Raw genomic sequence first — 21,070 nt, forward strand, 5'->3', positions numbered from 1 at the left:
GCCGAATTTGAACATTTCCTTTATCGTGTGTCCATCGGGTGTCAATTTCGGGACAGTGTGACAGGGGCTTTAACGGGATGAAGTGTGCGTCTGTTCGCTGCCAACTGCTCTCCCCATTAATCATGACCCAGGTTCTAAAGTTTGAACTTTGACCTTTAGCGCTGCATCAAGGCTCGACAGATGGAGACAGAGCTTTGTGCCCTCACATCAGATCATCCATTTCAAACACACACTCACACACTCACACAAAAACATGGGCTGAGAGTTGAGATGCACAGAGCATCACCCATAGCAACGGTCGCTTGGTCACTAACTGATATTTCGTTGTTGGAAAGCAGCTTGCCCTCTGACAGGCTCAGTGTTTCATTTCGACAATAAAGCATTTCAAATGATGCGTGTGCGGGGCTGCGCCTATAAAAACACTTTGTAGCAACGCAGCTAATTGAGAAACCAGTGATCATCCTTGAAAGTGAAAACAAAGTGGCCCATGCTGCGGAATTTTGTTTATCATAAGCAAGATGCTGAGGCTGAAAGACACTGATTAGCATGAATAAATTAGAAACTATTTCAATAAGCGGGTGATATCTTATCTTTGAATTACATGCCCAGTGCAGCTCTCCCATTGAAGATTAATTGCCTCTCACAAGGTATTTCCAAAAGTTCATTTTCACCAATTGATTTCCCCCTAATTCATGAATTCCCCAGAAGTGCATGAAATTGGTAACAAGCTCTCCGCTTTCTGCATCGTTAACTGCATTGGCAATTACTCATCATATGTATCGGATGTGACATTTGCGGAAGCATGTTATTTTTGCACCATTAGGTCATGACAGGAATATTATCATAAACTAATGGTTAATTACAAGTTGAACAAAAATGGTCTTCATAGTTTTCTCAGATTGTTCTCGTAAAGAGAAAAAGCATGTTTCTAGCATGTTTAACTGTGAACATAATCTGATTGGTCCAGAAACATTCCATTAGAATATTGTACTATCAGTTCAACGGCATCACAACTTTTAAATAGGTGTCCATTTGCTCAACAGGTGTACTTATCACTGTTGTCATTTTTCTTAGATTCTAACAAAGTTTACAATGCACATATTAACACAGAAAACGTTTGAATTAAACATGATTTGATATCAGAAAATGAAGTGGGGAAGAAAGGAATAATTTAGTACAAACTTCCAGGCCGATTTAAAGAGACAGTTTTAAATAAAACTTGAAGAACCCTGTAATACTATAGACTATAATTCTAACCAATATATACACAAAAACAATGAAGACAACTGAAAACAATGACTGTTCAAACAAATAACCATGGACTTGAACATAGCAAAAACGTTCTCTGTCTCTGTCAATTTGAAGACTTGAGGTGGAATTGTCTAAAGTTTTTTTAGTTTTTTTTGTTTTAAACCTATCATCGGGGTCATTTATTTCATTTTCATCTTAGAAATGCTGTCTTGAAGCAAAAGAATAGGGCCACTATAATAAACCAAGAGCAGAATATAACTTCAGGGTTACTAAAGTAATGGGCCAAGATTATACCGTAAGAATGTGTGCCAGGTACATTAATAGTGATAGTGATATATGGGCTTAGGAAGGGCAGCAATAAAAATAACAAATAGGTCACACCTACAAATGTAAAGCTACTCGGAGGAATCCCATGTTAAAAAAATTGTTTTGCACTTGCTATATACAAGACACAATTGTATATCAAATACACACATCTCTGGAAGTACAAGCTAATACACAGTATATCATCGTACTGTACTGCACTATAAAACACTATCAACAGAGCCTCAGGCTGATTCCTGCAGTACATTAATAAGGTAAATCACTTGATTCATCATACATAATGATACTATTATGGAATAATGTTCATCAGCTAATGTGCACTTGCTGCAAATCTATTTGTGTCTTTAGACGTATGCTGTCTGCTACAACTTTCCACATCTCCATTTTTAACCTACCCAACATCTTAGCCACAAGCAGATCTTAGAATATGAACAGATGCCAAAACTAGACAAGCAATAAGGGCTAATGAGGTTTTATGTCTTGGCCCAGCTATTCCAGCACTTAGTCCTCCTCCTCTATTGCTTCTGGGCTCAAATAAATGGAAAGAAAAATAAAAACATCCTTTTTCTGAGAACATTTTTATTGCTTTTTATTATTGGCGTACGGTTGTGTGTGTTGTTCTGTGGAAATGATAGAGATTGATATGTTTAATAACAACACGAGAGAGCAGCAGGCGATATTGGAGGTAAAGAGAGAATGACTTTCAAAGTTTACAGGCTGGAAGTCAAGTATTGTATGTTTTTTATTTTAATGCAGACACAGCAGGCACATAGGAATGAGTCCATGCATTTACTTACACAAAACACACACCAAGTCAACCTTTTTCTTCAGGATCACATATTTATACATACATTGTAAATCAACTAGCTGAGGGTTATGGCTATAACATTATGACGCCTGCCATCTTTATTATGAAAAATACGAATTGATAAATTGGAGGGAGAAGATTTTCCCAGTCACTGAGGTTATGTGTGTTGTCATGTGCAGTGATAAAACTTGCCAAAAGTAAGAGATTTCTCTTTGTACTCGGATAAACTTTTTCCAAAGTTAAGTACTACAAATGATCAGTGCCTGATGTATGACACTGTAAATGGAGGTAATCCCTTTGAGTAATATAATCTGTCACTGTTTATGTTTAGTTTCCGTGTCTGACACCTAATTACCGGGCTGGAAGTCTGTTCTCTCTTGCTGCCTGCAGTGAGGAAAGGGAATTGAAAACCTTTAGGAATAGCTGTGTGCAAACTGTCTCATTACTGAGGTGTATATTACGCCCTGCAAACACACATATATTTTACAGGTATATTATTATGCATCTGTATCAATGTCATCTCAAACAACCGGCGGTTTGTGGAAGCCTTGGTGTTAGTAGGCTTAGAATTGCAAGGAGCTTTTCAAAGATCCCCTCAGGATTTGTTCAGTGTATCAAGCAAAGCGGTAAAGAAAAACTCAAATCTGCCCCTAATCCAATTTTAAAGTGCCGCATGTCGTTGATTAAGGATGATCAGGCCTCAGATCAGTAAGCATCTGCATTTTAATGAGACCATTCCATCGTATTGTGTTTGGACAAGAAATATGCCCAGGGCAGTTACAGCACCTTTTCCATATCCACCACTTCTGCGGTGTGTGTGTGGGATGATGGTGGACAAATGAAGCATTTGAATTACAGAAAATGAAGCAGGAATTTCTCTTCTCCTTTTATCTCTCCCTCCCTATCAGCTCTCCCTGACTCTACCTCCCCAAAGCCAATACTACCATCCATTACCACAAGTGGCCTGGCTTCCCCTCTGTGCTCTAATTGGAAAGCTGGATGGCAGTAGGTTTACCCAGTAATGGGGTCCTGCAATTTGGTAGCAGAAGTCATCCTGGAGAGACCTGTCTCAATTCATAGAAGAACACAGTTGTGTGCATCCCACTTTGCAGCTCAAGAAGAAAAACCCCTGCATTTCAATACTGCAGCTCTAAGCCTTTCCGTAATTCAAGGTGGCGTCATTAGAGGCTTATTTATTCACCGGAGGCGTCTGCCAGGAGGGAGATGATGCCGCCCAGATCAGCTGTGGCAGTTCACTCTCAGCACCTCCCGCAGAGCTGGAGAAGGGGAAATTACAGAGGAATACGAAAACATGACAATCAATAGCATAGTTACTGAATTAGCACCAAAAGAAAACAACCAGCCGTGTGTAGGTATTGAGGGATGAGTTATAATGCGTTGTTCAGAGGGCAGCACAGTCACGACAGTCTGTGATGTTCCAAGATGAGGAGGAGGTGTACAAGGGATAATATAGGGCACTCAGTGAGATGCACACTAGGTAAAAAATGATGGTAATGGACTTTGTAGGCTTTCAGGGTAATGTGGTAACCAAGAAATGTTCTAAAAGGCTTTTTACTGCAAGGATGAACATCCATGTAAATAATTTGCACCTCAGACATACCCGCAATCTTTCTCTAGCCTACTCTAACCAGAGGTTGTCTTTAGTCACAAACGGCAACTAAAGACGGAACTGTTTGGCAAAACACTCAACCTGATTATTAGAAAAAAATCTGGATTTGGGACATTTTTGAAAATGTGCTTATTTGCTTTCTGGCAAAGATAAATACCAATACCATATATTTCCTATGAATAATTTATTTGGTGCAAAAAAATCTAAAACTGACGTAATACGAACAGGATATGTACCCAACATTTTTCTTTTTTTGCTGGAGGCAATCATTTTCTGGAGTCTTCGATGGTTGCATAGCAACTGTTCAGAAAAAATACATAGCCCAGCTTATAACTCCTCGTAAAGCAGTTAATTAACATTTTAGTTTGTTTTTTAATGGTGAGATACGACGCGTTTTTTGATGAGTTTAAGCGGCGCTGGTAGGCAAATGTTGTATGTGATAAAAAGAGCTAAATAAGTAAATAGCTGTCTTTCCCTGGTATTTTTAATATTAATTTGTAGCTTTGCTTCCTTAGCTTTAGTCGGTGTCATTGTAACATCATTGCAGTGCTTTTACGGCAATGATACTTGTACTTTGAGGTCCATGACTTAAATTACGTTTTTTTGTACTTGCTCCACTTAAACTGTATTATATTATAGTATGTCAAGGTAAGGTAGGTTTCACTATGCTGCTTTCTAAGGAACTACACTGGCCTTCACTAAATTATTCCACGGTATAATTTCAGCTCAAAGAGGAACATTGTAATTATTGACACTACCTGTAGACTCGGTTCAATTCATGAAATGCAGGTGGATTTGTTTCTCTTTTTCTGTGTGAAATGCAAAGAAAGGGCAGGAAATGATCTGAGTCAGTGTGACCAAAGGTTGAATTATGTAATGTTGTATGCACATGTTATGCATACTTGCTCTGAGTTTCTGCATCACACTCTTGTTAAACAGCTATAGTGCTGTCAAGTGAGGTAAAGGTGAAGCTACCTCAAGTCCCATTCACTGTCATAGTCCTACAATGTTAAGACTGATTCCTGATAGACTTTTAACATGGCAATTGATGATATTATGTAAACTGTTCTGATCACCACTCACACAAACGTATGCACATTCATATGAATAAGCCAAGTGTGTCATCAACAATCGTAAATCAATCTTAAAATTGCCAAATAATAAGTTTCACCATTAAGAACCAACACTTAAAAGTTGACAAACCATTTTATTTCTGCAGTCACTCGGTAACCAAATGTTGTCCTTAGTCAGTGTGGTTTTTTAAATACATTTAGGTTGCTAATGTGCAATGTGTATATATATATATATATATATATATATCTATATATATTCTGTGAATAACTGTGCAATAGGGCTACTACATCTTCAGAACTGTTACAGGCTGTGTATTTTTGTATTTTGTAAATTGTGTAATTATTTTTTTTAATTTCAAAACATTTTTTTATCTTTAATATTTATTTCTGTTTTTTATGCATACTTCTTGTTAAACTTTAAGCTGTCTTTGGCTCTTTTTCTGCTGGAACAAATGTACATTTCCCCTCTGTGGGACGAATAAAGGTATTCTGATTCTGATTCTAACTGGAAACCCACTTTTAGCCCTCAATATCAATTGTCCATCCTTTGGCCCCTCAGCAATAGTGCTTGCATTGTCTCAGCACTGTTACCTAGCAACGAGACTCACTATACGATCGTGTTTAGGATGGGGTTTATTTAATGAGGGACAACAGATGGCAGAATCATATTTTGTTTATGCATTAACTGTGTCCGAAGTCCCTCTATCACTCATTCACTGTTCTCTAGATAATACAACATGTTTAATTGAGATTAAGGACACTGGCAAAAAGAAAATAACCTGTAATTGATTTTGTTTCCATTTTTGTATTTTCTAAAAGTTCACGCAAACATAAACATACAGTATGTTTGCGGTTACTAAAATAAAAATGCAAATAGTCAATCTTTTTAAAACTGTTGTCTTGCTTCATACTTAAAGATACTCAAGTACAATAGTTTTTGGAAGACATAAAACAAAATCTTGGATTAGTGTCTGGGGAAGTATATGCTGTTCTTCACAGATATTCCCATTTGTCTATAGTTTGACTGATTTCTATTGATCTTGTATTCTCTTTATTACTTTGTGTTATGTTCTGCTGCAGCAAACATTATTATGCAGTAAAGCACTTCTACAGTAGCTTTGAGATGAAAGACTGAGGGCTCCTCATCCTAACCTTAGAAAACCTCTCGGTCCCCTGCCAGGGAGAGATAGGATCAGTAGACAACCCCAACATTTTCAATTTTGTGCTATCAGACACTGAGGAGATGTGTCAACAGTGGGGTCCTACAGCAAGTAAACACAGGAGTCTGACAAGCAATAACCTAGATTCAACATCACCTCCGGTCCTCCCATTGAAGGTCCGCTTTCATCTCATTTAGATCGAGATCTGTGGATCAGAGATGACGCCTATCCCCGAAACACAAAAAACTCCAGTGATGAGAATGTTCTCATGGGCAGTCCCTCATAACTTTGAGCATTTTGCCGGTTTGCGGCTCGGTCAACACTCGCTGGGGTGGTACCATCTGTAAATCAGAGATGTCTTTTTCCTTGCACCATATAACTTCCAGTTATATGAGTAATGATTGTTTTAATGAGGCACCATCTTGTGTTTGACAGTTATCTTACTATTATCTCTTAATATATCATTAGTGCTGCTCATACAGTCAATGTATTCAGAGTCTTTATGGGCTTTATGTTGAGTAGCAGTGGTAAGGTAGGGGCCACAAATCAGTATTTTTCGTACAGTTAAAATGTTAATTTATTCACTCAGCCACATCCTCTGTATTGTTGCCCATACTAGAGTGAAGAGGAGGGTTGCTGCAGCTAAACTGGACAGAGCTCAATGACAAAAGAATACTGTGACATCAAAAAGTGTTGGCAGGTCGAAAGAAGAACTCGTGAATTTGTTGAATCAACTTTTCTTTTGTTAGTTTTTTTTAGCATCAGGGGGGATCAGAGGGTTGAATAGTTTGAAGCCCCAGGCGACTGAGAAGCCATTACTGTATGGCACAGTCCACTGCAGAAAAGCTCCCTCTGAGATTCAAATCTTGCAGATTAAAATAGAGTCTCATAAGCCTGTGTATATGTGTGTGTGCAACTCTGCATGCGTGTTTGTGTGTGTGTGTGTGTGTGTGCATGCGTGTGTGTGTGTGTGTGTGTGTGTGTGTGTGTCAGGATTTGTTCTCAGTTGGTTGTGTTGAAATGCCTTTGTGGGTGGCTGCATGTGTTTTCAGCGGCCTAAATACCGAAGCTTTTAACATCAAAGCACCGTTAAGATTTAAGTGCAAAGAACTTTGCCAATTATGACTTTAAGTGATGTCGAAAGACTGTTGATGAGCTGCACTCACTCAAAAAAGACAAAGCTTCCAAACCACCTTAACTGTATTCTAGTTCCAGACCAATGAATCACTGCCCTCGTCTCATTTTCTTTCACTCAATTAAAAAGGTCTGCTTTTTGTTCTTGTGAATAGCTGTTTGGAAAATGACAGAGCCAAACGAAGGATTTGTGGGCGGACCAACTGTCTGCCAAGCTCCGTCAGGAAATATTATACATAGTTACAGTCGACGGCTTAATCTCTGCTTACGGTTTACTGTGAAATATTACAAATAATAATGCCCACGATGATATCACTGTTTTAAATGAAGGTTAAGTTTATCATGCTCTGTTAGCAGACACAGCTGAAAGCAGCCCTTCATTACTGCCTAACAAATACATCTCAAGTTTGGTAGTATGAGAACAAATGTACTCAGTGTGGAATAAAGACAGTGACGTTAGTTGATAAGTTTGCTAATTTAGTTCTAGTTCACCAGGCATGTTACTATCTTTCTTTTGAAAATGCAAAAAGTATTGTAATTATAATCTTTTTTATTATCCTTGTCATTACAGTATGACTTCTAGCTCCTAAAAAATATAATGTTTTGGTTTGACAAGGGAAAATCCAATCCTCCTCCCCTTTAGAGACGGTTAACATAATGGCAATGTCCAACTGAACCATAGAGACTGAGTATAAGGTACCTGGTATGATTTTACCAAAAGTGAGAGATAAATCCAATTTCAACCTTTACTCTCTAATGTAATATACAATATGTATAAATGATGTTGGTGAGCATGTTGGTGGTTGCATTTTTGAAAATGCTAATCTTGTTTTTTTCTTTTTGTCTAGTTCCACCCAAGATATACGACATTTCCTCTGACATCACGGTAAACGAGGGCATCAATGTGTCGCTCATCTGCACAGCCAGTGGGAAACCTGAGCCAAGCATTTCCTGGAGACACATAACCCCATCAGGTGAGTTCACTTCATTTCTCACACACCTATGCTAATGAATGGGCAAGCGGATGAATGGATGGACAGACGTATGGGAGGATGAATTGCTAGAGGAAATGAGGAGGTGTGGACAGGATCAATAGGTGATAGACAGAGGACGAGAGAGGACTGGTAGTTATGATGAAGGGGGGAAGGGATGAAGAAAGACATTGGTGTGGTGGATCCATGACAGAACAGGGGAGGTGTAATGGATAGATGTAATACATATTTAAATAAACATACAATATCTGTGAGACCTGACTATTGAGCTTCTTCAATACCAATGCCATCTAGTGCAGTGTAACTAATGCTAGAGGCAAAAGTCAATTAGTGGTTTTCTGTAAATCAGTTCAATCAAATGGTTCCTCCTACTGGCCAACGTTTAAGAGATACAACGATTAGATAAGGGACTAACTTATTCAAATGTCTTAAAATTGCATGTATGCCCTCTCAACCTCAGCCTAACTTTGGGGATGGCTAGATAAAGATTTACAATACAATTACACTAACAAGGAGGGCACTCGGAGAGCATAAACCTAGGCCAATGGTGCATTCACATGCTTCTAGGATGCTCCCATTGCTTGAGTTGGGAAGTCGTTCTTCCATCTTCTATGTTTTCAGGAGCTCTAAGTCATAATGTTGAAACAACATGGATTCCGCTAAGATGTGTTGTATTCGTTTTTAAGTTGTTGTTCAGACCTGAGGGGATTATTTTTTCCAAATATTCTGACTCAAGATGAATAAAGCACAAAAAGTGCCTGGCATAATAAAACATTTTCTTTTAGATGACCATATCACATGAAACTAGCCACTTCAGCAGTATATGTGCGTATTGATTTATTAAAATCATATTAACATATCCTTCGAGCTAGCTGATGACCTCTATAGGGTTTTACTTTAAGTAATGCAATCAGTTGAAGACATACCATGTTCTTTTTAAAATATAATTAATCTATGCTGAATTTGTTCATATGCTGTAGAGCAGTTAGAGCATTAACATGAATGTTCCTACTTCTAACTTCTATGTTCATTCCAATATGATATGCCACTCTTTAAACCGCTAAGAAACAACAACACCAGATAAACCAAGCCATGAATTGTGTTGCTCGTTTAAGCCAGTGTGTAACCATAGTACATCCTGCTCATGTGTATTAAGGATTTAAAGTATAAAAAACGCAGCTCTCTTCACTGCAGGGGACCAGTGATTTGCTTTGGCAATTTGCACATCATCATTTAAGGTGAATTAACAAAGATTTTATTTTAATTATCATAATAATGTATTTAGTTGGCTGCTAGTCAGAGCACACATACACCATTAAGTGCTTTGTATACCGAATCCTGCCTTTGATAAACTCATTCCAAAGCGTTTAACTGTTGCTGCAAAGCCCCCACCAGCCAATGCTAGTCCTCCCTCATTTTCATATTAATGGATTAGAGCGTGTGCTTATCTGATAGCTGTGAGGATGACTGCATTTATCTTATGGCTGTCAAATCCTCCTCTCTGGTGTGCTTGCCCTGATTGCGTTAGGGTAGTTTTCAGAAGATGATCAAAAGAGCCATCCTTAGAGTCCGAGTGGCAGTCACTCATTCTACTTTGAAGTCTCCACACTTTGAAGTATGCCGGAAAATAAATGATATGCTGGTCAAATAAAAGGGCCCGGGACTAAATTTAATCACAGACTGTCTCACTTCACATCAGAAAGGAAGCCATTCGCCATGGGATCTTTGAGTCGGGTTTTGTAGTGAGGGCCATTTGTCTAAAGGACGTTGTACAACTGAAAGGTTGTAATAGGCTAATTACCTATCGATGGAAATCCATTCAATCTCTTGCATATGAAGAACAGTCTGCTCCAGCCACTGCACAGGCAACCTGAATGTGCAGCCACATTTATATAAATATTTGTCTTAGTTATGAATTACCCGTCAGAAAGCAGCAGATCTGCAGCCAAACTACTTGAATACTATTTATATACACATACTTAAAAACTAAATAAATAATTGTCCCCCATTACTGAAGTTATATAATCCAGCAATTTATTTTTGTTTTTAATTGGGACAATATTTCTTTATTACGATTTAACTCCTACAATGATATTTTAAAGATTAAATAGTATTGTCATTCTCACCAAATTAGAAATGTGGATGGTGTTTTTGACAACAATAAAGCTTGGATACTGTTCCAATTATTATTTTTTATAAAATACAGGTTTATGGGGACAAACTTAGTTTATTAACTCAAACTCTTTTAATATGTGCAAGTGTATTGGATTAAGTTAATCTATAGAAGTATCTAATTGTTAAAAAAAAAATGGGAAGGAAGGGGATAACACATTTCAACTTCAACATGTGATGTATTAATGTGACGAACCATACGTTTTGAATCATGAATTGCTTTAACATCTGAGCATATTGTTACACCCCATCATAAAACCTTTGCTGTTTGTATCTGGTGGAAGAAATAGCTTTCAGTGACGTGAGGCCAAGCAGGTGAAATGGCTATAAAGTGACAAACGTGTCTACATGGCAGGTTTTATTTGTGGACCTTACTCTCTTCATCACTCCCCATTTTGGGGTGAGGTTCGTGATTTCTTTTGCACTGTGGAAGGTTCTGCTGCAGCAGTCAGTGAAGTTTGACAGGATGATAAATTGCCCTGACTGACTGTCAAGTTCCTATTCCCACTCCGACTGTTTTGTGTTTGCATTTTTCACTTCCTGCCAACCAGCAAACTGCCAGCTAATAATACACTTTCTGCATCCAGTGAAGTGTGGCCACAAACTGTTTATTGATACGATAATTTGGCTCAGTAAGTGTGCATATAAAGTCTTTCTTTATATTCTTTATTCAGAGAAAATCTAACTTTAGGAAGTACTTGTGACATACAGATCATCTTAGTTGACATGCTGCTGGGAGAAAAAACTGTGGCAGCATATGTGTGGAGCTTAATGTGCTTAAATCATCATTGGTGTTTTGTGTAACAGTTTAATTACCCGTGTACAAAATGTGCTTGGCAGTCAAGACCTCGGGAGTTTAGGATGATTGCTACATGATAAGTGCGCTCATGACTGGAAAGCCCGCCCGAGTCCCTTTATCAGCTGGTGAAATCTGGATGTGCAAAGTGACTGTTTCATGCTCGCCCTAACCTTATTAACAGCTGTTGATGTGCCCTTGAGCAAGGATTGTACCCCCGACTGTTACAGTGCTGCATTCAATCACCAGCTGAAAATAATGAATGGGAAGCTGCCAAGTTTATGAGTATCAATGAGCTAATTTTAGACCCTTCAGCTCCTCCTCTAGGATTCTGATCTTCTCCAACAATGTTTATGGTAAACTGAAAGCTTAATTTAAAGAAGAAATACTCTTAGTCATAGAGTGGTAATACTGCTAGAAGCCACTCCGTTATATTTTATTTAGCTCTCGACATCTCTACTTACATTACTCCTATAGTTCACAATATCTGGGTGACATGTCAGCCTTCCAGGGTATTGCTTACGCATGGAGTCCTGTGCTGTGGTTCCTTGACACTCTTCCATAGGTCATAGGGAGGGGGGTGAAGTAGCCTTTAACAGAGTCTGTTTCTGTCGGGTTTGGTTGGGTGGATAACACAGCACGGCAAAATTGCTTTGATAAGCTCTTTCAATTGAGATTTGAATCCATGGGATAGAAGTGTGACCTGACTAGAAGGCTGACTAGAATACTAGAATACATATTTGATAGTTTCCTATGATAGGACTCAGCTGGGACACATTTTTCTCTTGTTTGTCATTAAGTAGCTGCTGTAGTGTACATATATCATATACACACCATTTTTGTTTGCCTTTGCATTTTAGATTGCAAGGCACATCTTCCCCAAACGTCCCTCCAAGAAACAGACAGTATCATCCTTTACATCAGGGGTGTCCAAACTACGGCCCGGGGGCCAAATGCCCATTTTGAAACGGCCCTCAGCTAATTCAAATAGTATAATGAAATATGGCACACAAATTAAACTTGTGCGTGTTACATATATATGTACAAATATATATCACAGTATTCATGTGTGCCCACTCTTCAAATAAATGCAATCAATTCAAGTTGGAAACATTTTCAATCTGATCTTAGTTGATATAAAAAGCCTTATTTGCATAACAAATCTTTTTATAAGCAATCTGAAGCTTCTGTTTTAAGGCATGAGCTGCAAACTAAATAACTGAAACCCTATGGAGAGCTGTGACGTAGGCTGTTGTGTTTCTTACAGCATTTTCATTGCATTTGATTGATTGTGCTAACTTATAACTTAGCATATGAGGCAATATACCTCACCTCTAGTGATGGGCCCAGACCTTCATATATTATTCTGTATGTGGCCCTCTGAAAAAAAAGGTGGGTGGGGGGGACAACTTCTCACTTCAAAAAAGAAGAAGAAATCTAGTTCGCAAAAATAATTAAACAAGCGAGTGCCTGTTTTTCCTGGCCAAGGACAGGTTCCTTGAACACAACACGAGCGTGAAAAAAAAGAAGAGATATTACGTCACAGTTTATACTTCAGCGGAATATCAAAACCGCGGACCGGGGTGCAAAACGCATCAATGACAGCGACCCTCCTCTACCACACAAAACAACACCATTTATATAAACACCTATCATGACAGGGCAGCCAAGTAACAATTACAAATGAATTAAGTCGGCAAGGCGGCCCACATTGAAAATGACTTAGGCCTACCTTTGATGATAGATCACTGAAACACAAAGTTCATCCTCCTGTCCTTTTGGATGAAGCACTTGCGGGTCATTCAACTGATCCTTTGCCACTCCAGTTTATCATTGTAACTCAATCTTGAAAATGACTCGGTTAATAATTTCGCAACGATGTCATCACTATCACTGAAGTGAGCCATCATGAACGAACTTATGCTAATTATAAATCTATCGATCATAAATCTATCATTTAGATTTATGATTCGAAAATAATAAAAGTAGGGTAGACATAGACATGTGGATATAATCCGGCTGAACAAAACATGCATTTATCTAACAGGTTCGTTTTCTACAGACCTTATTAGAAATTAGAAATCCCGTTGCTTTCTGTCGAGGGAATCCGAGCGAAGCTTACTTCCGGGTTTTACGACGCGTCACTGCACCACTTGCATAGACCTCACAGCGGGCGGAACTTGTCATAAAGTCCGCGAAAAATAATGCCCGCCCATTTAGAGGGAAGATATGATTGGTCAATTGTACTGTCATTTGACATTACTCTCTCATTGAGTTACTATAGCTGGCCCTCTGTGAATGTAGAGAGGGACCAACAAGCTCTCCCGTCTTCACATAACTCGCAGAGACGGCATTTAACCCTTCACATTCCAACACAAACTGAACAGGCAGATTCGAAGGATTTATTTCTTTGGAAATATTATTTTAAATACAATTAAATCAAGTTATTTTGGTAAAACTAATGAAAAATGTAACAACAACAAAATATTAAAATAAATATTTTTTAAAAAAACATTTTTTTTCAATGTTTTCAAATATTATTTTGTTGAATATCTTAGGCCCTCACAGAGGGCCTAGAGGGCCCTGACGGCTTGCCACTGTATATGACAGTAACAAAAAAGTTGTTAAAAATAACAAGAATAGAGTTTGAAAGGGGAGTGATTTGTAAAATATCCAAAAAGAAGAATCTGCTTACAGTTCTGTTTCAAATGGGTGTTGAGAGATTTATCCATAGATCTCCTCATCTTGCTCTCAAAGTGCACCAGATTGATGCTTTTAATCTTCCCGGGGGAACATGTCCCCGGACCCCCCTAGAGGAGGTTAGGTCCCCCCCACTTAAATCATGTTCACATGGATACTAAATACATTTGCACACATCTTGTGTCCATATATTTCTGTTTTGGTGGTCATGCCACAACTGTGCACATGCATGCATGCGCGAGTCATGGATTAAGAGGTTGCTTTTTTTTGGAACAACATGAACGAAAGGCCAAATGAATGGGCTGTGATTTTAATTTTTTTAAGCAGAGGTTGAGTTCAATCATTTCTACGGCCCTCGGAGGATGTTGTAAACATTTAAAGGAAAAAGGTTCCCCACCCCTGCTGTAAATAATAATAAAAACCCTTGATTTATAACTTAACATCTCCTGTCTCCTATTGATCTGAGTATATTATAAAGAATAACCAGTTAATTTAAGCATTATAGCACAGGCCTTTGTCAGATGGTATATTACGCTGTTTTTTTTCTGCTTCGAATAGTTCTCTCTTGTTTCACCATACCTGTGTTTGCATCACTGTACATTGAAGAGTCACTACAGTATAGCTGCTGCAGCTTACTTAAAGCTGGATCCGACAGAACTTGGGTGGTCCTGAACTTAGTCGCAACAGCAAGTGAAGAGTACAGTACCTCAGTCGCTTTCAAGTTGAACGACGCAATGAATTATTCAAACTTGGCTTTATATCCCTGCTACTTACCTTGAATTGTGCCTGGCATGTCATATTGAAATTGGCATCTCTTTAAGAGATGCTAAACAAGTTTCTGGTGGTCTGTTCACCAGGGATCTCTCATTCAGCATTGGGTTCCTTTCCTCATAGTTTGCAATGAACACTTGAGCACGCTTTACACATCATGGGAGGTGAAAGATAAAGAGTTAGACGCTGCATTTTACATTTCCGATATCAACAGCGGGAGCCATGTCTAACACTTCCCCATTCAGCTGTTGAGCTAAGTATTGCAAACTAAAGAGGTGCTCAATGGGCACATGCTTTATTGAAGTATAGTGACATGATGAATAGTAGACCCTTCTTTTAAAACTAAAATGTGATATTGAGTTACTGCCACTCTACACATATTTAATAGGTGCTGGCAGCCATAGTTGAGTTCATGAGTACAGGCAGTAACCTTTTTTTTTTGTAACTCTTTAATGCCCACCCCCAAAATCCTCTAAATTAGAGTGAATTAAGTGTTTTTGATGTAGAGAGACCCATCGAAAACAGAGGGCTTCAGAACTACGACTGATTATTTACACGTGAAAATAATTATTCTTGGTGGCTATGTCTAAAATAGATCTCAAAACATTACATTGTTCGGCTGCCGGAACCCTAGTTAGTGTTTTAGTTGTATTATTTTTTCTCTGCATTGTTCCTGTAATATTTTATAAATGTAGGGACAAGATGAGAGTCTTAGTACTAGCAGTCTGCCAAAGTTATACTTCCTTGCAACAGACTGAAAGGTGTGTGGCACAAGGTTAGTGGTAGTGTTTGGTTTACAATATGATTGATTTGACTCTTCTGAATGATTCCTGTAGCACATACTAACCTTGTAGATAAACAAACACTTGTTCAGGTGTTTCTGTTACATTCTTGTTAAAGCCACAAACTCTGAATACATACAAAGGGATATGGCTAAATATTGCACTGTGTTAAGTATTCAATCGTTGGCTAATCTGGACAGATTGATTCAATTCCACACATTGTTGCAGCCGAGACAGTTAATTCAATGAAAATAAGCACAGTTGAGCTGGATGTGGAGTAACATTTCAGCTAATTTGTTACACACTACAGTATACTCCACAGAACAAGGTTTTTCTTACTTTGAACTTAAATCCTTTGCGATCCCACAGTCACATAGATCTTTCAAATCACCAAGTCCGGCGCCTAGAATTTTCTTTCCCTGCCTGCAGTTTATCTGGCTAAATATGTAAGCACAGAAAGTTAAGTGATGTCGTTGTGGTGGCAGCACATGCGATCAGACAAGACTTAAGACCCATTTTCACTCTGGATGTTTACCTCAGATTGACTTCCAGGGAGCAGTGTAGGGGTTATGTATCAAGTCAGACTAACAGCCTGTTTTTCAGGCAGGCCCCACACATAGTGTGATTCTACCCCTAATTCTGGCCCACACCTTGAGTTAGGGCCAGAAGGCAGAAGCACACAATGTAGCAGTGTGGGTTGTTCTTCGTTTTCAAGAGTTAAAAGGATAAATTGATGTAGAAAATGCTGCTCTATGCTATAATGGATTCTTCAGCGATGCCTGCCCTATCTGCGTATTGCAGCCCTGAAGGAAGTGTACTCAAAGCTTTCCTACACAATGTGGGAAATTGCTTACTGCAACGGGACTTACCAAGCATTGGCGCTGAATGTCAAATTAACCTCTCTATGATTTCTTTAATTTGCTTGGAGTGACATGTCCCTCAGGTGAGAAGGGCCTCTGCAAGTCTCTCAAATATATCTCAGTATGCACTCACACAAAACTCCTTTTTGGACTCTTTGTGGTTTTGCATTACTTACATCAACAGCAGAGTCTTTTCCTTACATCTTTTATTGTTCCTATTATTTCAGGATACATAATGATACGTCTGTTTTGGTTTCCTTCTATGTCTAGGTTGAGCATTCAACATATACTGAAATGTTCTTCAAAGTATATATCAAGGAGTCCATTCTTGTTTAATGGCTTCTTTGACCTTTGCAAAGCCGGCTGCCTGCTATAATCAATGGGAGTACCATTTGCAGCCAGGGCAGGATGATGTATCTAAATATACTGGATTCCATTTATCAAGAGAGACTGCCACCTAATTAGATTTTTTTTCAAATATAAATGTGTCTATTTGATTCGGAACTATCTATATTAGTTTAAACAGGAGACCAATGGCCATATATACTTAGGAAACAAGTCAATCATCAGATATGTTACAGTATAATAAACACAATTTGTTGTGCATTATATCTTAAACTTTGAACCGCTCTTGGTACATCATTTTATTTATTGATGATATTGGCAAACAAACTTCAGATCATCATTAATTCAATAAAAAATAAATAAACCCAAAAAGATTCAAATTGCAAATGCAGGACAGTATTACATATATTGTTGTCCTTGTCATAAACGTTTATGGCAGCATACCATTGCTTTTATTTATTACATTTATTTTAAATACATGAATCCTTTCAAAAAACACATTTATTAAGCACCACATTGGTCAAAATGTAAACTCATAGTTAGTACAAATCTTTCATGAACCAGCAAACCTGACCCCCCCCCCCCCCCCCCCCCCCCCCCCCCCCCCCCCTTTGAGTTCCCCAAGCATGCACACTGTTGTATGATTCATTGTTTTTTGCGGTTTTGTGAAAACTTAATTTTACCAATCACAAAATGCATTTGATCATCATTTTGTGCAATGGGACCATCTTTCTGACCTTTTTATCAAGGCTTAGCAACAGAATTTGTCTGTGATGTGAAAATGAATTTGGCAGCAAAGACACAGAAACATGGAGTAAGCCTTCCGATCATATTCAAATGAGCTTAGTGGAAAGACTACTGATGGTAATGGTTAATCATTTACTTCTTCAACCTTACTGCACATGACTGTGACTATAGGTTGGATACACGTCATGAGTGTAGAAATAAGCAGCACCATTTCTGCTGTATAGTTATTATTTTTTAGCTATATCAACCCTATTTTGCATTTTACAGGCCTTAATCTGTTTCACAGAAAAAACTGCAGAACTGCAGTTACCAACAGACTTCTTAGATTTAATTAAAGTGTTTTTTTCAAGCAGCCAGAAACATTTGAAAAGACAAACATACTTCTGCACAGCGTAGGGAAAGGGAGTGCATCAAGAACAACTATAAAGAAACAGTTATAACAGGGATGTGAGATTCAAGAGCACAATAACAAATGCTGTCATTTGCGATTGTGGCATTTTGTGGGCTTTGCAAAATTGATACAATCATTGTAATGATGTTATATCCTCCACCATACTTCATTTGTTTTAACTCATCTTGGAAGCTTGACAAATGTTTTATAACATCAAAGATGTACTGTAATAAAAAATACTGTAGCTCCATCAGTTTAATTGGGAGCCTACATACCACCTGTTGATATGACTAAAGGGTGCTGTTGAATGTGGGAGTCATTATTACTCACACCTGCTCCTTACGTTGTGCCAATTACATTGAGATTTACATTTATGTATTCCTAGAAGAACCACAGGAAGGACTTTTAATATTAAAATGACTGCAATTTATTGATTAATGCAAATTCTATAGCACTGGTATTGTGTAACCTGGATTACTGACATGGCTTATTTTGACGCCTCAAAAGAATGGAGCCATCAATTATTTCATCAATAACACCTGAGCTTGACCTGCTATGTTAGGTGACCTTGTTTGGCATTCAAACTGTATTTTCTGTATTTAAAAAAGTTTATCTTAATATTTATATGGTTTGAGTCCTTGTTATAAATTACCATAATTAAGGCACAGATGGCAATACTGTCCCGCTGATTCAGCTTGATGTAGAGTGACATTAAGCATCATTCCTGCTGTGAATGATCTCATTCATTTTCATCGCCCTACTCTACAGTGTGTATTTGACCTGTTCTGCATCCTCAATCTTAAGTGATACAGAACGGACTTTGTCAATTGTATTTGTATTGAATCAAAGTATAGGCTCTGATTTTCAAAGCACTTAGCTGGAGGCCTCAAAGAGTCAACGAGAGATGCTGTTTTGTATCATAATGTATGGTCAACCAAGCACAGGCGGCCCATTTCTTACCCACTCTCTTATCATGAAATCTACACTTGTAAGTGGCATCTGAGGACTTACTTTAATTGTCTTCTATTGATCTTTCTTGAGCCTTTTTTTGGCATGTGTTGTTACTTTGCAAAATCATTAGAATACATATTTTTTGTAATAAATAATAATTTAGGTCGTAGACTTCTAAGAGATTTCATTTATCTAAAAGTCTTAAAGCTACAGGAAAAAGATATCGTCTGGTGGGTCAGCATCAGAGTCATTGAAGTTTTTGAAGAAAAACACACAAATGTAATCAGGCAGCAGTATGAGATGAAAATGATATGTCCAGTAGAGTGAAGTTCTATTCTGCTGAATAGAACAACATTGACAGTTTGGGTTTTTTCAACAAAAAAGAAAACATCAGGAGATTAAAAAGGAAATAACTTGCAAAACATTTACATCTGCTGTAATCCACAAAATGCACCATACAAATCCTTCAAACTGGAGTGGTTTTTAACACAGTGCTGAGTCTTAACTGCATTACAAATGTTAGTCTGTTCATTTAGATGTGTACTTTATAAACATTTACGTCAAAGTGAAGTGCTCAAAATCAGATATACCACTCTCAACATGAGAGGAGTTTGAGATTTTGCACAGGTCTGTCTTGCGTGCACTTCTGTAAACTAAAGCCAAGCAAATCGCATTTCTCCTGAGCAAGTGCAACCCTCTCCCTGATTTTAGATGCACTGAGTGCAAAAATAGAGGCTTAGAAATAATATTGATGTTTATCATAATGGTTTGTCAATGGCATCCAAGTTCCTGTTGCATAATTATACAAATATTTATAGCTGGAGGGGCTGTGCACAGAATGGAAAAAGTCTGTCTCTGTTCTCATCCTGCTGGTAGTGACTTGGCTCAACACATGAGTATTGTTTCTATAAACGTTCATTCTTTTCGGACATTGATTGCTCTTACTTGCCCTATGCATCAACCAATCGAATGCATCACCCAGTGGCAAATAAGTCATTAATTGTGTTTCCCAGGATGAGACAAAAAGTCTGCTTCCTGTGGAACAATAGATTTGATTCGGCCATTTAGTAAATTGCATTGGAAGCATCAGGCATACTTTCCCTCATGGGTCACTGTTTCTAATTTCATTGCCCTAGTAAAAGACCCTAAGTGCGCACAGTGGATTACCACATCCTGCGTATCATAATTCCCCATTACAGTGGAATACACTGGAACTGTGCATTTAGGGCAGTGTATAGGTCAACCATGGTATCTACTTGGTGTAAGAGAGTGAGGGGGCTGAGGGGCTGGTATAGGGCACTGAGACACAAGCCTGTTAAAGTCTGTAGTTCTTTTTATAATCCATAATATAGTGCATTTATATAGCAGCTGTCTAAGCGGAAGTCACAAAGTGCTTCACAATAGTAGACAAAAGCAGCAACGGTTGGGAGGCTTCTGTGATTTAGATAAAACATTTGGTTATTTTTCATAGTAAAGAAGCTTGACACAGTGGAACCAATAATGTTTCACAAAAATGCATTAAAGGCTGTATTTGCAATATGGAGACTATGACAATGTACTTTGTTTTTTTATGTTTTACCCTTTGACACACTATATATACACATCCTGACCCCTTTTTAGGAATCAGTGGTGCATAATTAAACAAACAGTATGTGTCACATTTTACCAATACAAACAGTATGAGTCCATGGCATCAGTCATGAGTAATTGTCGCTTGATTTTCCCAGAAATAATTTGCCCCTTCCTGATGTAAACTTAACTAAACACCCATCAGCTTTCATAATAATGTTCAGTATTGTGTTGATACTGATAATGTTGTGTGTCTCAGAGTTCCCGTTAGCCGGTAATTACCGGACTATGACCGGTAAAATATGCTGAAGACCGGCAAATCTAAATCTCTCCGGTCAAAATGTCCGGTCAAAATAATTTCCCCTTAACGCAATAACGCATCAGTTGCGCCACTTATGTGACAGACAAGAATAGTATGTGACAGACAAGAATAGTCAATTCTAATGTCTAACACTTAATGTGGAGAAAGAGATGTCCTGTACAGTATGGGTTGATTGTGCGTTGATCTGTTGGTAATGCCTCGGGGTTCCGGTGGGCATGTAAACAAATGCATAATGCTGCGCTATACTTTGTGGCCTCGCCCGGTTGCATAGCAACTCTTATTGTTTAGGTGT

At 38.2% G+C, this 21,070-nt stretch overlaps 1 protein-coding gene across 2 annotated transcripts in view; it reads left to right on the forward strand.

Moving 5' to 3' along the window:
- The window catches only part of negr1 (neuronal growth regulator 1), a 178,935-nt gene that overhangs the window by 79,739 nt on the left and 78,126 nt on the right, over positions 1-21,070 (forward strand). For both annotated transcript variants that reach the window (XM_034080995.2, XM_034080996.2), the window contains exon 3: positions 8,229-8,354. In XM_034080995.2, coding sequence (XP_033936886.1) covers positions 8,229-8,354 — 126 coding nt within the window. The remainder of the gene's footprint in view (positions 1-8,228; positions 8,355-21,070) is intronic.

The sequence above is a fragment of the Pseudochaenichthys georgianus genome, chromosome 4 (genome assembly GCF_902827115.2).
Source record: "Pseudochaenichthys georgianus chromosome 4, fPseGeo1.2, whole genome shotgun sequence".
Classification (NCBI taxonomy): Eukaryota; Metazoa; Chordata; class Actinopteri; order Perciformes; family Channichthyidae; genus Pseudochaenichthys; species Pseudochaenichthys georgianus.